This window comes from Molothrus aeneus, chromosome 20 (assembly GCF_037042795.1).
Source record: "Molothrus aeneus isolate 106 chromosome 20, BPBGC_Maene_1.0, whole genome shotgun sequence".
NCBI classification, from domain to species: domain Eukaryota; kingdom Metazoa; phylum Chordata; class Aves; order Passeriformes; family Icteridae; genus Molothrus; species Molothrus aeneus.
The window spans coordinates 7,118,277-7,140,002 of NC_089665.1; the positions used below are offsets into that span (position 1 = coordinate 7,118,277).

The 21,726-nt window shown below is 46.1% G+C and overlaps 1 protein-coding gene across 1 annotated transcript in view; it reads right to left on the reverse strand.

Annotated features, from left to right (window-relative positions):
- Nucleotides 1-771: 771 nt before the first annotated feature.
- PHF12 (PHD finger protein 12) overlaps nt 772-21,726 on the reverse strand; it is a 31,620-nt gene continuing 10,665 nt past the window's right edge. Inside the window, exons 3-15 of the mRNA XM_066563721.1 lie at nt 17,561-17,633; nt 15,615-16,002; nt 14,967-15,087; nt 13,867-13,999; nt 13,002-13,166; nt 12,258-12,419; nt 10,357-11,173; nt 8,231-8,353; nt 7,136-7,279; nt 5,132-5,230; nt 4,494-4,576; nt 2,521-2,659; nt 772-1,932 (exon numbers count right to left, since the gene is read on the reverse strand). Of these exons, the coding sequence (XP_066419818.1) occupies nt 1,598-1,932; nt 2,521-2,659; nt 4,494-4,576; nt 5,132-5,230; nt 7,136-7,279; nt 8,231-8,353; nt 10,357-11,173; nt 12,258-12,419; nt 13,002-13,166; nt 13,867-13,999; nt 14,967-15,087; nt 15,615-16,002; nt 17,561-17,633 (2,782 nt within the window). The 3' untranslated portion in view covers nt 772-1,597. The remainder of the gene's footprint in view (nt 1,933-2,520; nt 2,660-4,493; nt 4,577-5,131; nt 5,231-7,135; nt 7,280-8,230; nt 8,354-10,356; nt 11,174-12,257; nt 12,420-13,001; nt 13,167-13,866; nt 14,000-14,966; nt 15,088-15,614; nt 16,003-17,560; nt 17,634-21,726) is intronic.

A 21,726-nucleotide genomic window follows, 5' to 3' on the forward strand; every position in this document is an offset into this window, starting at 1 on the left:
CAGAGCGGTCCCGCCCCAAGGCGTGGGAGATCACAGAACCTCGGGGTGGTTCCGGTGGGGAGGCACCATCGGAGGTCATCTAGTCCAGCTCCCCCTACCCAAGCAGCGTCCTCTAGAGCACTGAAAACTGTGCCTGGACAGCTGAATATCTCCAGGGATAGGCAATCTGCCACCTTTTGGGACAGCTTGTTCCAGGGCATGGTAAAGAAGGTCTTGCTCATGTTCAGGTGTAACTGCCCTTGCTCATATTTCTGCCCTTGCCTCTCCTTCTATTGCTCAGCACCCCTGAGAAGAGCCTGGCTCCATCCCATCCGCTGACACACCCCTTTCACACTGATGTATTTGAGAATAAGATCTCTTCAGTCTGCTCTTCTGCAGGCTAAACAGGCTCAGCTCCCTCAGCTTTCCCTCATAAATGAGGCCAGGCCCCTGACCTTCCAGGACACCTTCAGGCTATGTCTCTCCTGTCCTGAGGAGCCCAGAACTGGAAACATTTGAGGTGAGGTTGGGCCACGATGAGTTGAAGATGTCCCAGCACATTGCAGGGGTTGGACTTGATGACCTTCAAGAGTCCCTCCTACCTCAGCCAGTTCCATGATTCAATCACCTTCCAGTCCTCACCCTCTTCCCACATCCCAGGCAGGACACCAGGGTCCTTCCATCCCACCCCAGCCTTGACTCCCAGCTCAGGCTCCTCTGCACTCAGACACTCTGGGGAAGCTCCAGGTTGTGGTGACACGAGTGAAGACAGACAATCGAGAAAACAGAATGTGAAGTATTTTTTTTTTATATACAGAATACAGGAAAGTTTCTGTAAAGTCTAAAACGTTACAATTACTATGTACAGTGGAACTAGCTGTTCTGCTGCGGGGAGGTGGCAGAGAAACAAAAGAGACAGACAGGTTACGACAAAGGATCTGCTACAATAGACAATTTGAGGAACGTCATACCACATGTAGCACTGTACACAGCTTTAAAACATTGAAAAATGCCATCACTGATGTATTTACACAGAATCCAACACTTTTCCTTATCTGAAATAAAAAATAGGATGGACACCAGGAAAAGAACTCATTTCTCACTGCCCATAATACACAGTAGCTACTTGTAGTGCAACCATAGCAGGGAGGGATGGGAAAAATAACTGTGGGAAGAAGAGCGCTTCTTTACATTAAATAAAACAATGATATTGTATAGATTTGCTGTATGAAAACTGTATTTCTCTTTTAATATAAAACTATTGTCACTGGCACAAAATAGAACAAGTTTCTGATTATTTTACAACTGCATGGGAACTATCTGTCAGAGAGAGTCCTCGAGTCAGACAGCGGTCACCCCTCGCTCTGACACGTCCTGCTCTCACTGCAGTTTTCCTTTTAAAATGAAATGTATAGTACAAATATATGTGCAAATGCCCCTAAAACTTGAGCAAAAAAGAAAAATTAAAAAAAGTTAAACGTTCTTCATTTCATGCAAACGGCGTGTGAACAGTCTCTGGGCCGACACAGAAAAATCCCACCTCGGTTTGTACATTTTTGCATTGTAAAGAGTCTGAGGGCGTTTTCCTTGCTCCAAAAAGCTCTCTTCCTAAAAATTCCTAGGGAACTGAGTTGGACCGCAGCACGGGCACCTGGTGGGGTTTCAGAGAAAGCTTCTCCTCCAAGTCCATATCTTGTACTAAGGCAGTGTCCCCCTTGGGCTGTTTGGTCGCAAATTCGGTGATGCTGAAAACGAACTGCAGGCAGCCCAGCTTGATGTAACTGCCGTGGTGGAGCAGGGCCGTGCCCTCCCAGCCAGCCCCGCTGCCCCCGATCAAACTGGAGCTGCTGGCTTTGCAGTTACAGGGTTTTCGATGCTGCCCTTGTGCCTGTGAATTCATCACAGCAGCTTCTTCGTGCACCTCCTCTTCCTGTTTTCTGCTTTTATGTCGTTCTGGAAAAGAATAAAAAAAAATAAATTGGTAAAGGTTTTGGGCAGGTCAGCAGCAGCAGCTTGTTTTCATCAGCAGGGGTTACTGCTGAGGTGCCTCATGGGTAAGATCCTCCAGCCATGAGGGATTTCAGTCTGCAGTGAGCAGCTGATCAAAGGGAAATGGGAATCTCCTCACAGCCCTGGAGAGGTTGAGGCATTTACATATCTATTTTGGCAGCCCAAAAAGAGGAAGCTGATCAGGTGGAGAGCAGGAGTGAGCCATGCAGGGACAGAATGCCTGCAGCACAGCCCAGATCTTCTCACAGCCTGGGAAGGGAGAACATTCACAGGGAAATGCCTCAGGCCTGCTCCAAACTGGCTGCTCATCAGGACCTGGAGCTTGGTAACTTCTGCCCTGGAGGCTGGAGTAGGGTTTAGGTCAGGGCACAGAGCTCCCCAGGCTGCAGAGGAAGGTCTTGTGTAACCCCAGCTTAGGGCTGTGGCATTGGGTGCACCAGCCTGTGCAGAACAAGGGACACCAACAAGGAATTGGTTTCCACCTGCTCCTGCCCCCTCTCAATTAACTCCCTGTGGTGGTACAACACTCACTTATCACACTCTGCACTTTGGCAACAATACTGCTGGGAGGAGTGGGTGTCATCTTCTCCGAGAAGTCACACGAATACAGAACATTGTCCACTGTTGTCCCATGCTCACTGTAGTTCAACAGCTCATAATGCTTTGTATTCTGGAAAGAAAGGGAAGAGGAGGGAATCAAGACATGAAGTCATAGAATGGTTTGGGTTGGAAGGGACCTTAAAGACCATCTTGTTTCAGCCCCGTGCCATGGGCAGGGACACCTTTCACTAGTACAGGTTGCTTCAAGCCCCATCCAACCTGGCCTTGAATACTGGTTTGGAGCAGGCACAGCTTCTCTGTGCAGCCTGTGCCAGGGCCTTACTATCCTCACAGGGAAACATTTCTTCCTAATATCCAATCTAACCCCACCCTCTGTTAGTCAGAAGTGCTTCTGCCCATACACACCTCTTTGGAACGCTGAAACACAACTCCTTCTCCCTGTTGCCAGTAATGGTCAAGTAAGAGGTGGTAAATATCCCCCAGCTTCAGAGACCAGCAAACCTGATTCCCCTGCTCCCAGAACAACCAGCCTTCCTGCAGGAGCTGCTTTCTGGCAGAGAAGGAGGGCCAAAGCAAAGTGGGTTTTACCTACTTCACTTGAACCAACACATCTTTTGGGAACAGGATATTCAAGCTGATGCTCACAAAAGCGAGCATTTTACAGGCACACCTGAGGCAAACTTGGCTTGAGACCTGTGCCTAGCAGGAAGAGATGAGCTTTGGAAAGCAGGCACAAGATGGCAAGAGGGATGCCACGTGCTGCAGCAGCCTCAGGACAGAGGCAGTCTGGGATTCACAGGCCTTGTACAGGCTGAAATGCCAGCAGACATTACCGTGACATGCAGCGTTATACAAGCGGCGTCACGCTCAGCTGAGCTTTGTGGAGGATGTTGACAGAGCAGAGAAGATTTCAGGTTAGCTCACAAAAAACATCTGAGAGCTCAACACCTCGTCCCTCAGGGACTACAAGGCTTTAATCAAGTTACAAAAACTCCACATGCACATGGGAGTAGGCTTTGAAGTAACCTGCTAGACTGCAGAAGGAGAACCTGCAGAGAGAGCTCCAGGAAGGGGAATTCTCCCTCTCCAGAGTGACCACAGCCATAGGAGGGTCAAAGGTCAGTGCCTGGAGCCTGATCACAGTCTGACCACTGTGAACAGAAGCTTCCACACAGATTTATGGTCAGGATCCCATTACTGAGTGTGTTTGGTAGCTTGCAGGGCACTGGAGGAATGGCCAAAGCTGGCTGTGGGTTAATCCTGGATCCTGCTCTGGAGCTGGTTGACAAATGGTGACATAAAAGACCCAATCTTGCTTTGAAGACTGTTTCCATGCTAAGAGACATCTCCAGCAGTGCTGTTACTGGCAGGCCTGCTGGTCTGTTTACTTCAAGAACAAACTAATCTCTGGGCTGTAGCTAAGTAGAAACTGTAGGTTTCTGTTTATGCTGTGAGCTTAACTGAAGCTTTAGCTAAATAAATAATTTATAGAGAACTGCAGATGCTATGAATGCTTTGCTCCTCCATCACACTTGAAAACAAGGGATTCAGAGAAGTTCCCTGGTTTGTTCCAGCTGAGGTTTGATGTTGACACATGAAGTTTAGCTTTTATTAACAACACATTCAGATCAAAAAGTATCAGATCACGTCTATGTCCTTTTCTTTCCCTAGACACCAGCAGTGACAGTGCTGACTTGTGGCCAGTCCTCGCCCACAGGCAGTCAGAGAAATCCTGCTGGCAGAACTCTGTGCTTCAGAAAAGGGTTTGACAGAAAATGCTGACACAGCCTCCACTGGAGTAAAACCCAGCTCTTACTTTGTAGTCCACAAAAGGAGCACCACACAAAGACAACCTGCTGCCTGCATCTCCAGCTCCCACTGCCAAGCACACCAAAAAATAAAAATAATAATAATGAAAAAATAAAAATCACTCAGGCACTCACCTCATCATAGAATATGCAAGCATGTTTCCCAGACACATAGTTACAGTGACCATAGCTTGTAAGGCACACATCCATATCAGCTCCTGTCATGGGGGAGGACAAAACAGGCTCAGTTCATATTGGAAAAAAAAAAACTTAACTGTCAGGCAGCAGAGAACAACAGACAGAATTAAAGTTCAATTAGCAAAACAACAGGGGAGCAACTGCTTTTGTCCTGCTCCCAGGACTGCATGAATAATGCTTGGGTAAGCCACCAACAAAGTTTCAGTGGGGGAAGGGAGCCAGCAGCTCCACAAAGGTTGAAGAGCATTTCACTGCTCCTGGGTCTACCCAGAGCACCAGAAGAATCTAAGCAACAAGAAACAAAACCTGCAAGCAAACCATGACTCTCCTCTCCATCAGTCAGGCACTAAAACTCCAAGACAGCTGTTCTAGTTCTGACACCAGGTGACAGAGTTGCCACCCACACAGATTCAGGCAGATGGGGGATTTCCACACTTCTTGGTAGTGCAGAATCCCAGTTACAAGCGGCCACAGTGAGTCTGTTTCCTTTGACGCCCACTTGGCAAAGACCTTAGGGAGGGTTCAGGGAGAACCACCCTGATTCTGAAAGGTCAGGGCAGGAAAAAGCTACTCACCTGTCCCAATGTAGAGGGTTCGATAGCACATATTGACTGCACCCCCCAGGCCCATCAGAGGATAGAACACCGCCCGGGCTTGCACTTCCTTTCTTTGCGCTGCAAGATAAAAAGAAATGACTTGAACAATGTTATCAGCTGGGAAAGCTGCTTGACCCCAGTGTCCCTAGCTCAGAAACACAGACCTTAAGGAGGATGCAGTCAGCTTTGGCCTAAGCACCGGTTCCCAACGCTCTAGGGAAGTTTGTGCATGAAACTTCTTTTTGCCAGTCAGAGAAAATTGCTTTCTCATAACCCACACAAGCCATGCAAATGGGGAGCATTAACACTGAGTGTGCACAATGGAGCCACGCTGAGGAACACACAAGCCTTCTACCCCTGGCTTCTTTCTTAATCTCTTCTACTCTGGGTAATCAAAGAGCTCAGTCTTTGCTCTCAAAGTGCCACTTAAAAAGAATTGGTGCTGGTGAATTCACCAACTTAACAGTGGTGATTTCATTTCTAGTGAAGCTGCAGGAAAAACACCTGGGCTGAATGGGGCTTGGCAGGGACAAACCCAGCTCCCAAGACAGGATGATTGACTGAGTGGACTCTTTTACCCTCAGGTCAGTTCTTATGGCACACTTGACAATGCTGGTCCAGGGCTGAGCCTCCAGAGCAGCTCCAAGTTCAAATCACACACTCACATGCCCACATTAACTGGACAGAAAATCTTCTGTGGAACAGATATTGAACTCCACTGGGCCACACAGGCCTAGCCAGGATTTCAGCACTGTCTTTTGGAGGAAAACCCCTTATATACAAAGTTTAAGCCTCTCCTGATACCACATCTCTAGGACAGTGTTACTACCAAGAGAGTGAAATCAAAGAACAGAACATGAGGATTATGAAAGACTGCAGAGGTACCTACATCAAGAATAGTGGCCACACCAAGTGGCATCACAAGCTCCATCTCTGCCTGGCTGTCCTGCATGAATCCTTTCAGCTGCCTGGCTCTGCAGGGCTCACTAAAGGCTTTGGATCTAACATTTCACCAGCAATGCTAAGCAGCCAGTTGGATGCATCATTCCTGCCCAAAAAGGGTGATGGGTTAAGACAGCACCAATCTGCCTTGAGAAAGGCAGACTGCTGAAGAATTCCAGAGCAGGAAGGCAGCTCATACCACAGCCTGCTGCTGTGTCCTGCAGCAGAAATCACAAGAAGACTGATAAAGCATTTAGGGAATGCTGTGATGCTAAAGCAGGCAAGCACAGGGCTTCAGAAAAAGATTACTGACTGACTTCCAAAGATCTTATCTGGGATATTTACCCCCAGGCCTAGCAGAGAGGGAGCAGAGAACTGCTTCCACAGCAAGGCTCTCCAGTTAGTGCTTGAAAGCAGATTAAACTCACTGGTTGCATGCAGAGGAACACAGACACCCTGCAGCTTTAGGTGATACCACTGGTAATAAACAAAGCCAAACTTGGGAATATGGAGATTTCCAGGAGAAACTCCAGTTGCTTTCCATTACTGGCATTAGTCACATGTAGTGTTTTCAGCTTGACAGTGACATTCTGAACAGGCAATGACAAAGTCACACATATATTCTGTGCTCCAGTTCCTCCTGTTCTTGTGCTTGTATCTCTCCAGAAAGAGAGAGCAGGAATTTACAGATTTCTCTTGCCCATCTCAAAGGTAAAAGTGCAAAGAAAAGCCACCAAGAACCTGAGATGAACCTTCCCATCTATTGCTAATTCTAAGATGAATAAAACACAACTTCACTACACATTTCCAGTAGAAAATCTGAAGGTACTAAAAGTATTCACACTGCTCCAGTTTGTAAATAATTAAGTAGAGGATCCTGATGGAGTTTCTGGTCAGTGGATATCCAGAGCAGGGGGATGAGAAGAAAGAAAAGTGAAAGGCAGCATCAGATACCAGAAGAAGAGGGAAATCTCCTTCAAGGAATGGACAGTGGCAAATCTATGGCTCAACATAACCCAGCTATTCTAGGGCTGCTCTTACCTTCAATGTGGTTTCCCACAGGAGATTGCTGATGGGAATTGACACTGCTTGCTAGAGACTGAGCTTTGGGAGGAAAGAGCTGATGTATTCTCTGCAAGGCCAGAAACTTGATCAGCTGCTCATCCAGCATATTTATCTCAATCTCTGTTAATAAACAAAAAGCAATTAGTAAGTTATTCAGGGAAAGAGTGCAATCTGAGCTGCAGTGGATTTACCTGTCCCACTTACAAACCTGCTGTTTGCTTCAACAGCAAAAACTTGACCAATTCTGTAATATCAAGACTCCTACACATAGGTGAGCTATTATTTCACATCACCTCCTGTGAGAAGAGGGTGAGGACGGTGCCAGCCACAGCTGGAGAGCTCCAACTAAGGCAGCAAGCAGAGGTTTGGGGCAACTAGGGTTGATAAAAGCTGAAAATCTGCTGTTTTGGCCCAGAATCAACAGGTCAGTAGAGATGGCCATTGCACCCCTTTGGAGAGTATGTTGGGTCCTTCCTCTGAAGCTCTGCTGCCTGGTTAGAAAGTCCAGCCCTGCATCACAGAGACCTGTAACCCCCTTTGAAGCTGCTGCAGGCTCAGCAATCTCCTCCTGAAGGCACTCTGCTAATGTTTGCCATCTCTTGCCAAATGCAACAAAAGGAAATAAAAACCAGGCCAGTCTAGGAGACTGACAGAAGCAGAAATAAATTATAAAATTAACAGACCCACTGGAGCATCGCCACTCAGGTGACTGCTCTACTACAAGATCTATTGCTGCTGGACTTTACATCTGCCAGGAGCAGCTCTGGATTGCAGCTAGCACAACATGGCAGGGCTGCAGGTTTCTGCATGTGAATTCCACCTGGAAAGCAGCCCAGTTGTGATTCTTCCCCAGAAAAGCTTCAGGCAGAAACACTTCATTGGCCTTGCTGCCTTGGCAACACTCAGAGCAGGGAAGCATGTGACATATTTAAGGTAATGTACACCCAGCCCCTCCCTCACCTGACTACAACCCTGCTTTATCTCTGGAACTTTCCCTCAAGCAGAGATGGAATGCTCTAGGGAAGCAAACACACAGGGCTAGCAGAGACTGATGCTGAATTAAATACTCACCCCCGTCCATAAATGCTTTCAGGGAACCAGTGAAGTCCAACATAGCTGCAGAGTTTGAAGTGAGTGATGAGGGTAGAGTTAAAGCGCTTCCTATGGATAAGGTGCTGGGACTGACCTTACCATCTACAGAGAGAGGTGATGGAGAGAAGAGATGTCACTGTGACGTTCACCAGACATGAACCCAGCCCTCAGGCTGCCCTTGGCTGCCAAGCTGCTCCAAAATGACTCATTTTGCTCATAGTCATGCTTTGAAAAAGGCCTGAACTAGAGGCCAGGAGCTTTCTTCTGCTCACAGAAAGGCTTCTGTGTGCCTCCAACACAGAGCCAAACGTGGCTTCTGCCTCGTCTCCAGCTGCTGGAGGAATTCTTGACCTATACATTTAATCTCTTGCTCCCTGTGGTGACACTGGAAAGATGAGCACCAACTCCCCAGGAGCTTGAAGAATTTATTAAACCTAAGAGATGTTTGCCAAGTAGCTTGTCTAGCTTTTTAACATGAATAAAAAGCACAACTGCCCTGGTTTTATTTCTACACTGTTATAAAGTCTGGAGTGCACATCATTGTCCAGAAGGAATGTGACAGTCATAAGCAGATTCTATTATTTACTAAATAAAATCCTCCTGCTTTGGAAGTGACCATGCAGCTGAAAGAGGCAGTGGCAAATGCCAGGAAACAAAACCCCTGTAATGTGTTGTCCATACCAGATCTTCTTGAGCTGGTTTGCTTATAACTACTGAAATCTATGGCAAAAAAAAGTCATGAGCAATTTGCATTTTTGTACTCGGCAGCAAAATTTGCACACCACAATTTTTGTTATAAATATAAAATCCATCCGGTTAGATGGAAAATTTAAATGTTTACACCTTTCCCAAGAGACACTGTAGCAAGTAATGATTTTGTAGAACACAAGCTTTGCACCAGATGCAATTATTTAACATCTTAAGTAACTGCAAAATTATGTAGGGCTTGCAGTGCTCTTCAAACCACAAGCAAGAAGTTTTCTATAACACAGTCTCATTTCCTCTACCAGAACTTCTCCCAGCCTTGCATTTCTAAGCAGGGCTTGGTCAATTCAGCAGCCTCAGAGTAACCAAGTTTATACAGGAGGAGGCCAAGTACCCTGGGGACTGCTTCCAAAGGCGAGGCAAAGCTTAGAAGTTACTCGTTGAGGAATTTTAGAAAGGATTATAAAAATATGTTGCTCTGTTGCTTTACAACCACCAGACCTGAGCCACTGCACACAAGCCTGACACTGAGCAGGTTGGAACTGCATGAGAAGTGACACGCAGCTCTGTCACGTGCTTTGCAGTGACTGCTCCCACCCAACCTGCACAAAGGCTTTGCTGGTTTGAGTCTTGAGCTGGCATGGGGAGAGGGAAAATGAAGAGAATGCCATATGTGAACGTTTATTCTAGCAAAATTTGAGCTGTGGGCAGTTACTCCAGCATCTGTCAACATCTTTGACTTTGTTTCTATACTAAAAATGGTTATATACACTCTATTATATACCTTGCTATTATTTAGCAGGTTTTTTGGGTACAACTCAGGATGCATATCCAAGTCTGTAACCACCCTGTGTCAGGCCAACAGATCCTAAGCAGATACAGCTTCCCCAGCCCACATTTCTCCAGAATCAAGGCTGTGCACATGAAGATTACAACAACACTTGCAATAGGGGACACAACCACTGTCTGAAGAGTTACTCTGGATTAGATCCCAGAGAGCTGCTCTTGTGAGGAGGACTGACTACCTTGCAATCCAAATGGCCATTTGAAACAAACCAGTGGTTTTACAGCAGCGCTGGGGTTTTAAAGCAGCAGCTGTTGAAACAGCAGCAGCCAAGTGATATAAAGCTACTGTTGCTTTCAAGAATTCAACAGACCTACTATCCTGCTTGTCAGGACAGAGTTACCCCCTCAAGTATAGGCAGCCAGCAAAATTACATCCCATGGCTCCCATAAAGAAACCTAAGACAGAGGAGACCTGAGAAACTCCTGCTGGCTCTCCACAGAAAGCCCAATTCCCAGTCAAATGAGGGCACACTGCTACAGCCTTGAGATTTCGAATGAGGTTTAGCCTGAGCTTTTCTCAGCCCCGGGGCCAAGGTCAGTGGCTCAGCACGTACCTGAAGGTGGTGCTGGTGAACAGAATCTGTTTGTGGACCCAACAGCTGAGATGCCATCTCCTGCAGCCTGGGGAGGGGTGAGAGCCCGGGTGGCACTGAGCGGGGAGCCCCCGGCCCGCAGCTCTGCCGTCAGCGGCGGCCCGATCTGCGTCTGCACATTCTTCCTTTGCAAAGTGCTGGTGGTCTCCAGGCTGGCGCAGGAGCTCGAGATGGACGTAGGCAAACTCGTGACCGGCGCAGATCCCCTTTGTGCACAAGAAACGGGCCCTGCTACGTTCTCTGTTTTGACAATGGTTCCAATGGTGTGGTTCAGAAGTCCGCAACTCGCTGGGGGTGTGAGGGGCCGAGGCCACGTTTGCCGATGAGACAAAACAGGGATTGTGTTCCCAGAGCCCGTGAGCCTCTGGGAGTCAGTCAACTGTGCTGAGGATTCGGATGAAACGCCGTAGAAATGAGGCCCGTTCACTTTAATGTCAGAGGCTGTCGGCCCGTTCGAAGTCCCACAAGAAGAAGCCTTCTTGGATTTATCTATACAAGAGCTGCAGTTAACATCTTCCTGTGACAAAGTCTGCTGGGATTGCGAGGAGCTCAAGGAATTCTGGGTGGTAATCCCTGAGGTGCAGGATGACATGGAATAGAGGGAAGGTGTGGGTGCCTTGTCAGCTGCCTGGTAAGGGTTGGCGAGTGAGCCATCTGCCACAATAACAGGCTTAATATCAGCCTTCTCTGTTTGTTCAGAGTCCCAAAGCGAAGTCATCTGCTTAGCAGATAAATGTTTCAATATGCTGCACTGGAGCGCAACAACACTACAGAGCCACTGGAAGGAAGAAAAAAGTGCAGGTTAGCTCTGGAGGCAGCAGTGCTCCAAACCTCTACAGTTGCTCCATGGTTCACCCAGCTTGAGGAAATCCAGCTGCTGACTGCTCAGATGCAGTGTGGAACTACAGCATCTGTTCTGGAGCTCATCTACAATTAGGAGGAAATTTTGTCCAGAGGTGTAAAAGTGCAACCAAAATTACGTACTGTTTATCTCCGTGCTGGAGGTGGGACAGAGGGGGGCTGAGATTAAAGGAGGGAGGAAGGCAGGCAGCATTTCCTCACTTCTAAACTCCTCCTTCTCTTCATTTGTTAAATGCTGCAACTCTTCAGCCTCAGTTTACAAACACACCTATCACTGAATTGGGCTTGTAGCCAAACACAACCCTCCAACTTAACTCTATAGCATGCTGGAAAGAAATGCTGCTCTACCTCAGGTATAGGGAGTAGAAAGCTGGGGTGGAGAGCACTCTCCTTTTACACAAAGTGGAGGAAGACCAAAAGATTTATTCCAAGTTTTAAGCTCCATGGTGGATGTGCACCTGCCACATAAAAGAAGCTTGTCTGTGCTAAAAAAGAAGGACTTGATTTCTTCACTGACATCAACTTAACGTGCCTTTACACTGTGGAATCTGGCCAGAAGTTTCATACAAGATTTAAACACTCATTTGACCTTGATTTACATGCCCAATTCCATCCGCAATAAAAAGCGACCCAGAAATGGGACGTTAACTTATAAATAAATGTGTCAGAGAGCAGCCTTACATAATCAAAGTGCAAAGTATTTCCCCTCAGCCACGAAATAAAGATGACGTCTAGACAGAAGGCCCTCGACTCCACTCTTAAGGCCAGAGGACTATTGCACCACTTCCCTGAAGTGTCAAATGAGGAATTTTACATCTCACCTGGAAAGTCAAAGTGAAGTTTTAATGCACAAAAGTGTCAGAGACAAGACAAGCTATCACCTTCACACAGGAGCTTCAGATTGGTTTCCTAGACAACTGCTCCATCATGACTGAAGTGGAAGGGGATCTTTGTACCAAAGCAACTACACACACAGAGTCCAAGCATTTGACTTAATTTACCTCCTGTTGTTCTGTCTGGCTGGCTAAGTGCTCAGTGTTCAAAAGGTGCTTCTGCAAGGGTTCCTCAGGGATCCCGTTACAGATCAGCTCGCCATCTCTAATTGCTGCAGGCGCGAGTAACGGGGGTGGAAGCCGGTACTGGGACTTTATAGCATCAGGAACCTACATTGTGGAGAAAGAGGATCACACATGAGAACAATTACTCAAGAATGACTAGTTAAACCAAGTGCTTGATCAGCACTGAACTTTGCATTTGCTGCTTTCTCACCCAAAGGAATCCTGCAGATACATTGGAAGTATCAAGGACTGAGTACTTTAAATTGATGTAGCCATGCTAAAATTAATAGGTTTGATTCCCTTAGGCCAGGCATGACTTTGGTACAACATGGTGGCTACAGCATAAGAGAAATCATGAAAAAACAGCCAAGGGAAGTCTGTGTGGCAGTTTTCAGGCATCCTGGCAACCAACACAGCACCAAATCTGACTGTAGGGCCACCTTCAGGAAGTTTTGTGTTGCACCCTCTATGCTTGTGCTAGATTTAAGTGCTTACTTGTAATAATTGAGCCTTATAGTTGAAGGAAAGAGATCTTAAATCCTACAGGTAGGGAGTGCTGACTCCCAGACCTCTCACCAACACAATCATTCTGACTCTGTCTTCCTCCTGCCCCAAGGAGTATGCTGCTTTCCCTTCCAAACTAAAACACATACACAGTTTTCACCCACCACTACCTGCTACACATACCTTCAGACCTTTCCTCTTCACTGACTGAAGAACTCTGCGATTCGGAGGGTGTTTCTTATGGATTCGGTTTAAGAAATCCACTTTGACAACGTGCTGAGATATGGTGTCCTGGAACCGGTCAAATACTCGGCACCGATTACTCAGGGTCAAGTTCTTCTGGTTCAGCTGGGTGATCAGATAATGCCACAGGAGTTAGGGATCTGCAGGTCACTCTAAGGCACCCTAAGACTTTCATAATGCCTCGTAGCACTGGCAGTACAGCATCAGCTCAGCTTTAGACTATTTGTTGCCTGCAGCACTAACCATTTCTGTTAAAGGGCACATTGCTGGAGATGAATACAAAAGCATTTAGAGGCCGACTAAGCAGTATCAATGCTCTCAGAAGCAGTTTGTCTGGGAAAAAGCTCTTTGTTTCAGCCCCCTGTTTCCTGAGTATTTAAGTCTCAAGTACACTGCTTTTCCGAAAATGAAAACTCCCTCTTGGAATGAAACTTTTTTGGGTTAAGCATGCAAAGAATTACTTCCCCTATTTGTAGCACTGTGCTGCTTTGTATCCCAGTTCTGGAAGCTCATCTAGATCTTAAAGAGTCCAATCAAAAACTAGACAAGCTGTCAGTGAGCCACAATCTGAGCTGTCAGCTTCAGTTACAGGAAGGAGTTCCCCCATCTTTATATCTTATTGCAGAGAGCAGCATCATATTCCTTTGGAGAGTGCGTTGCTTGCAGCAGGAGCTTTACAAGCGTTACAGGGAGCAATAAGAGCTCAGAAGCTGTTTTACATTTGTTGTGCTTTGTCCTTTAATGGACCTGCCAGGTTCCACTCCAGCATCCGGTTACCATACTGCAATCATAGTCCTGTGCTTACCACCACATGTTCTATGTGATTTGGGCACATCCATCTACCCAGAGGCATGGCAGTAAGCGGTGGCTCCAGACAATCCATGTGGAACAGGAGTGGGCAATAATCACACTGGATTAGAGGTGCCACTCTGCAACTCCTAGGAAGAGAGAGCCAAATCTTATTCCCTGTGCAGAGTATAAATAGAACATTCAGGCAAGCTTGGCTGACCACTTCAGTTTATCCTCTACACTGTTGTTTGCACCAAAAAGTAGGATTTCTGATTTGTAACTTGATCTGTATAGATCTTCTTTAAGATCCACTCGAGGCAAAAGCCTTTATCTGAAGAAAAATTCAGACATCAAAAGGAAATCTCAGATTTAGGTAATTACAAGTTTCCTTGAAGGAATCATGTGTGATGCTGGGATGTGTACATCAACAAGATGTTCTCCGAACAAGTCTCAAACTCCAGAAAAACAACTACATCTGAATCCCCAGGCTTTAAAAAAGCCTTTGCTCTTATGACAAGGTCATCAGTTGTTCTCCACAAAAGCCCACCTGAATCCCCATTCCACTTCGAGAAATTCACTCTGACTGGGTTTCTGAAATAAAGGTTTCATTTTCACTGACATTTTGAATTGGGATTGATCTATGCATTTTTTTATGCAGTGTTACAAAACCCATCAGTATTTTGTACTGGTTTTCAGATTTACAATTTCAGCACAATATTCCTATTTGCCCTGGGCTTATAAATCTCTCAGTAGATTTCTATTTCCTAAAGGTCACCTTCTCACACACTTCCTTCACAAACCATAAACAAACATCGTCATTTACCAAACCACCATCACTTTAGAATATTTCTTTGCAGAAAAACACTGAAGACAAGATGGCTCAATCTTGTCAATCTTCAGGCTACGTTTCAGAACCCTTTACAGCTGGACCTACACATGCTGTGGTGAACACCTGTTATTTAGCAAAGATTAATATTCTCCCATTTGTTTAGAGGATTGCAAGTAAATAATGAAGGGGAATGGAAAAGGAAACAGGTAATCTACTTTTTTCAGCAAGAACTTTGCTCCTGTGAAGGCTGCAGCTACAACTGAACAGCTTCCTGAAAGAACAAGTACCTGTTGCATGTGAAGCAGACCTTCACCGGCAAGGGAACCAAACCATTGTGGTCTAACTCGTGTTGTGCTTTCTTGACATTCTTTCCTGTGGTTTCTTCCTTTCTCCTCCTCTTACTAGTACCTGAAAAGGAAATTTTAAAAAGCTTTGTGTTATCCACATAGCAGAGGTTCGCCTTCTGGTAGATACATATAATCATCTCAGAAAAGTCAAAGACTGCTGCTTAAGGAACCTCTATCAACCACTAAATTTAGCCTTAAGTGACAGAGACTGTCTTTAAAGGCAGATATATTTCACACTTAGTAATTTCAGTGACACCCTATACATTTAGTCACTACTTTGTTACTATATTATTGCATCATAAATCAAAAATCAAGTATTTTGACAACTGATTCTTTTTCATATTGATGATCTAGTCCAAGGTGAGATCAACAAGCATCTATCACAAGTTCTGATGAACACGGTGTGTAGTTGCAGTGTCCCCACAGATTTGAAAGGCACCTGCTGCTAGGCAGCTGAAGGAGAGCCAGAGGTACCCTCTGCTTTCACCAGAGCCACAACTGTCACAGAGTCAGGAGGGCAAAGAGGAAAGATGGCAGCAGGATGCAGCTGCAGACATCTTCACTATCAGCAGACAAGGCCCTGCTCACCTGGAAGTGCTGTGGTGCAGGTCAGTTCATTCGGCAGCTGGAACTGCGTTGGGTTCCTTTCCATGGCAGCAGCAATAAGAAGCTCAAAGGGTCGCTTCAGCTGGGGCTGCCCACAGTCCATTTCTGCAATGGCAGAGTCATCATCCACGTCAATTATGTCCTCATCCACATCATTCTGTTCAGAGTTGGGGGTCTCGGTGCTGGCATTGGATGTGGGAGTGCCAGGCCGGCTCGCTCTCCTTTCCAAGATCCTGGCATGCGCATTAGCCCTGATGCTGCTGCTAGACCTGTCCAACAGGTCTGCGTCACTGGTGGGGGAGGTGGTCCTTTTCCCAGATTTGTCCACCAATCCATTTACCTGCCCCAGCTCTTTCTTCTGTTCTCGCTTCTGCACGACATGAATAGGCAGGCTTATCATGGAGGCCACAAACAAAGCACATCAACCTTGACAAATATGCGATTGAAGACAAACAGCATCTGAAAACGCTTGAGCCACGCGCTACAACTTCCCCCTTGCAGTCATCAGAGCCTCGATCAAGAACAGTCTGATGGCAGCTAAGGTACAGGTGACACAACAGCTGAAGAGAACCAAGCATGGGGAAGAACATTACCTTTCAGGGTAGCTATACTTGAGTCCAGATCACAGCACCTAGTCCTAAACATTCACAGCACCTAGTCCTAAACATTTGACAAATCACACAACTGTTTACTTTGCTACCAACACTGAGAAACTCCACAGCAAACTGTTCACTGTTGATGCACTTTACTAACCCTGGCACTGCATACAAACCCATCAGAGGCTGAGAAGGTCAGCTTGAGAATACAAGCACAACATACAAACAACACTCTGCTATCTCCTGATGACAGGAGTCTTGAACAAGGTGCAGCAGAAGAAAACTATAGATTGCCATCACCACAAGATCCATTTTGCAACAGGAGATGCTGCATGGCCTGGGATGGGCAGCTGTGCACTGTTCCAGTGCTTGACAGCATCACCCATATGGAGGAACCAATCTACTCCATCACTAACATGGTCTGCAAAGGGAGCAAAGTGTTTTCAAGCAATTTTTAATATAGAAAAGTTGGGGCTTTTCTCCTTTTCTCTCTCTTTTTACTTTATTATTTGTTTTTCGATTTGTGACCTTCATTTCTATTGTTGGCAGATGGCTGAGCAGTACCCTGGAAACATAACAAGGCAATCACTTCAGGAACAAAAGGCTGAGCACACAGTTTTCTTCCAATCTGTTTTGGGTGTCACTTCAAGGGAACAGTTGCTAGATAGCTTGGTGCAGTTTCTAAACCCTCTGCTACGCAGCCCTACGTGGTCACAGCAATAAGATGTTTACATTGTGCAAGACAGCTTCCTGGAGAAAGAGCATCAAGGCAAAAAAAAAAAAGACAAGCTACAGTATTGCCCAATCATCTCCTTCCCATCCTGTTCAATAGCCCAGGAAATCATAACTCACTGTGATTTCACCCTCTGCTGATGTACAACTGCTGTTAAGTCACTCTTCTAAAAAACACATATTAAGTAGAATCAGAGCCCTGATGGCAAAGCTGTATTAACGTGACTCCCATTCTGCCTGTAGACAGCTCACCTCCTCAAGCACAGGAGCCATTCCCATTTCCTCTGTGCCTCAGCTCTCCCTCCTTTCCAGAAATGGAGGCAGAAGGAAAACAGTTTAAAAGACACAGATTGACAAGAAGGTATCAGGCACTTCAGTTTTACCTCCTTGTAGTGAGGTTAAAATATCCTAAGGGTCTCACCAAGACCCCTTAGGTTTCTTTAAGCCCTTTCCTAACAAAACCCTTTGCAAACATGAGCACAAAGAAGCAGCTCTGGTTGTCTAAGTACACACGAAGGGAGAGGCAGGTATAAACCACAGGATTCAGGTTTCAGAGGGCCAGTTGGAAGGGCAGGGACTGTGTCTGTTCTGAGGCTTTACCTTGCGGCGCACGGTGCAGCGGTGGCACATCCACTCCCCCGGGGGCAGCATCTCCTCGCTGAGTGGAGGGTTGCTACAAGAGAAACACAAAGCACAGCTTTATTGTTATTTACTGTCATTTCTGGAACTCTTCTCACGTACACAGCCAGAGCCAGGGCAGCTCTGCGGTTCCACTCCCAGGCACTTCCTTTAATTTATGGTGAAGCTCCCTGGATTCGCTCTCCCATACATCCACTCAGCCAGACACCTCCAAGAAGCCAGTCTTCCATGACACCCATCTCAGCTCCACGCTTTCAGAGCACTCTCAGACTTGAACAGCAAAGATAAATGGAAGATTCACTGGTGTGCCACACACATACCTCCCCCCACACCTCCTTAAATAACTTGATTACTCCATGTGAGACCACACAGATCCCCGTGCAGCAAACACAGTCACACATCCTTGGATTTGCAGTGAGTCCAACTGAACGAGCTGCCATGAGGTCTACCCACCATCTCTCCCATGCACTCCATCCCTGGGCACATTTATTTAATGGTAGAAACCACCTTCTATCTTAAGACAACCCAAATACTCTTAAAAGTGTCACCATATCCAGCTTGCCTTGGCTACGAAGCACAGGATACATCCTACTCACATGGATCTGCACTTACTATAAAAGCTGTATCACAGTGAAATGACATTCTCATTTTGATGCTAGAAATAAACCAAAGCAAATTAGACTAAGGAGTAAGGAGGACTATTTTGAGAAACACTTTTCCTCAGTAAAAGGCAGAGCAGCATATGTTAGATGATACACTTTCCTTACAGATCCTACTACTAACTCAAGTACTTTCCAACACCTCTTTATCATTAAGATTTGTTATTTGAGCAAACTGCTGACTGTGGCAGGGAAAATGTACCTGCTGGCAAAACCCAGCCATTTACCACGCAGTGTGGCTTAAGATAATACTTTTAAAAGTTCTCCTGACTTTTGCTAGAGGCAGCTCTTAGCAAGTCTGCTCTCTTGTGCTGAACACACGGATATACTACCACAGGATCTGGAAGCTCCATTTCCCACTGACTGGGAAACAGATTTCAAGGATCCATTGGGACTGACTGGGTTACAAGGGGATCAAGAAGTACAGTAGCTTATAAGACTGGCCCAAGAAAGCCACACAAGCATGGGAAGCTAGATGTTGGTTCATGGTAAGAGTCTATATACTGTTTATTGCACCTACAAATACCCAACCAAATCCAAGTTAAGCTTTCCAGTCTCCAGCCCTGACAAGCCAGGGAGGATAAGACACATACTTGCTGGCTGGGAAGAGCTGTGCTTTGCAGCAAAGGGAGAGGCTGTCTTCCTCAAGAATCTTGCTCCTAGCACAGGGAAATGGCACAGGATCCCAGTCCAGGCTCCCAAGCCTGGACTGTGAAAACAAACACACTTCCTTTGTTTAAACAGAGTCCCGGCGAGCCGTGCCCCGAGCTCGCCCTGTGCCAGCACTGCCTCTGCAGGTACTGCAGCCACCCGGGGTCACACTCCCTCTTGCAACACTGCGCATGGAAGACTGAAGGAAGAGCACAGCAAGAACCAAGCTGGTAATAACCTCAGCATTTCTGGTGTCAGGCTCTGGGGAATTCAGTAGAGCCAACACATCTGGCAGCCATTTTGAGGAGGAGTGCAGGGTTTCAGAGGCCTCCGTGTTCCAGGCGCTCCAGAAACACAGCGCTCTGCATATATGCACTGACATACCTGCAGCTTATGTTTCTCATTTCCTGGAGGGCTTGGATGAACAAGAGATCAGGCTCTAGATGAGAGCACCAAAGCCTCCACTACTGGCTGCTTCACCTCAAATGCTTGGATGAAGCAGTAGCTCCCTGCCCCAAACTAATCTTTAGCTAACAGAAGCAGGGAAGGGGGGGTGGAAGGAGGAGAGTAACAAATGATCCCCGTGTGCTTGCTGCAGCATAAATCCAGCTGAATCCTAAGGTGCATCCTGCAACAGCTCAGGTTTTACTCTTGCTAGAAAACGAGCTCTTAGATCTGCCTCTACAGCAAGTATGGATTCATGTGGCCCATTCCCCTCTCCCCTCCCAACACCCCAGGGCAAAAAAAACCACAGACTTTGATTTGTTCCTAGTGAAATTTCACCCTCTGAAGCTCCCGACGAGCGTGCCTGAACTGCTGGGAACACGTCTGCCCCATTCCGATGTGCGGCGTGCCAGGGATCCACGCGCTGCCAGATGCCTCCGGTTATTTGTTTTAACTGTTACCTCAATCTCACTGTGCTCTTTCATTTTACAATGAAACAGTTAATACCACAGTGAACCTCGAGAGACGCCTGGAAGAGTCAGAACAGGTTTCTTCTGCAAGTGTGTATGTTATTGTCCCATTTGCTGGGTTTGAAGCATGAAATCCTACATACTCTGTACTATTAAAGAAGCATTTTAATGAATGCTGCTACCCAAAGGCCTGTGGAAGGAGGGGGAAAGATTCGTTTCAGAGCAGCAGAAAGGTTTTAGTGCTCAGATAAACCTCCTGAGGTTTTCTGCTCACTGGCAGGGCCTAGCTGCGATAGCAAGTGTATTAAAAGACTGATTCTGCCTCTCCTGGTTAATGAACTGTTCATCAAGGCAGCTCACCATGCTAACAAAGACTGATGAAGGCTGCTCCTGCACTGCTGGCCTCGCAGCAAGCAGAGAGCACTGCCTGGGTCTCAGCAGAAAGCCAGGGAAGCACTAAAGAATGCTGTTTTAATTGACTAGGTATGACCACATTCTTCAACCTTTTACTGTAAGCATAAAAGAAACGGATTTTTAAATCTGAGCAAGATACTTGATCTTCATAAGCAAGGTAAGAATTAGCACTTTGGCAGGAGCACCAGAGCCCTTTTCTCCCTATCTTTCATGGGTTCATTAGCATGCACAGCTCCAGCCGCCAGTGTTTGCTGCCAACAGGACCTGGAATTGTACAGCTCCCACTTTATCTTCGGTTACAACACATCTCCTTTCAACTACACACCAGTCAGTTGCACTTTTCAGTACATTTTCACTAACCCTTCATTTCAGAAAGTTTCCCCTTCTGTCATTACAGACAAGAGTGGTGGCCTCTGCTGTTTACCTGGGGGGTTTGGTGTGACCCAAATCAAACCTGCTCAGCAGAATGTGTTTCTGCATTTAAAACAAAGACAGCTCTGAAAAACACAGGCTGACTTAAAAACACTGGAAGACTAACTCATACAAAGCCTCTGAAAATTAAAGGAGATGTTTATCACTGCCTAGTCAAAAACCACTACATTGCTTATGAAGTCACTTGCCATATAATATCTGTCTCATGGCTTTTTCTCAGAAAGTTAACTATCTCCTCAAAATTCCTATCAGATGCATTGTCAAGCATTGTTCTGCCATGGTCAGAATGCAATGCTCTATCCCTTAAATAAAACTTAAATGGCTATGACAAAATAAAAAAAAATCTTCAAGAGCATATTAGGAGTTTTTATCAAGCAAACAATAGCATGAAGCCACTTAGCTTTTCAATTTCACACTCTGGGGCTCTCATACATCAGAAGCCTGTTGTCAAGCCTAAATCCCGTAATTACTCCTCACTTTGCTGACCTCAATAAATAGGTAAACAAGTGCTCCAAGGAATGGCACCTTCTCCAATACAAACTGGGCCGTAGCTCTCAAAGGAACCAGTTATAAGCAGACCTGAGGTTATTTACACACTGCATTCCTGGCCATCTTGCGTCAAAGGCACGTTGACACTACTTTTGGACCCACCAGGATACAGCCAGCTACCAGCTGGGATAATGGTGGCAGGAAAACAAACCAGTGCCTGGTGAAGCTTTCTTCAATAACTTCTCTTTCATGTCAGTTGTTTTCAACAATTGGACTTAAATATTTTTTTTTCCTGTGCGGAGGAAAAATAGTAACACCATGAAAAAATGTAGGCAAACACATTTTTTCCTTCTCAGGAAACTTGATTAACTGACCAAGACTCAGTGACAGGATAATAATGAAGGATGCTAGATATGTTTGCCAGATAAGGGAAGAAGGCTTTCAACTCTTCTATGGGACTCCTATTTATCCCTATGATGGATAGAGCTACAGCTGTTCTACCAGCTTCATAAAGAACAAGGCTCCCTGGCTTCCTACAGCAGGGCCTCAATGGCAGCTAAAACAAACC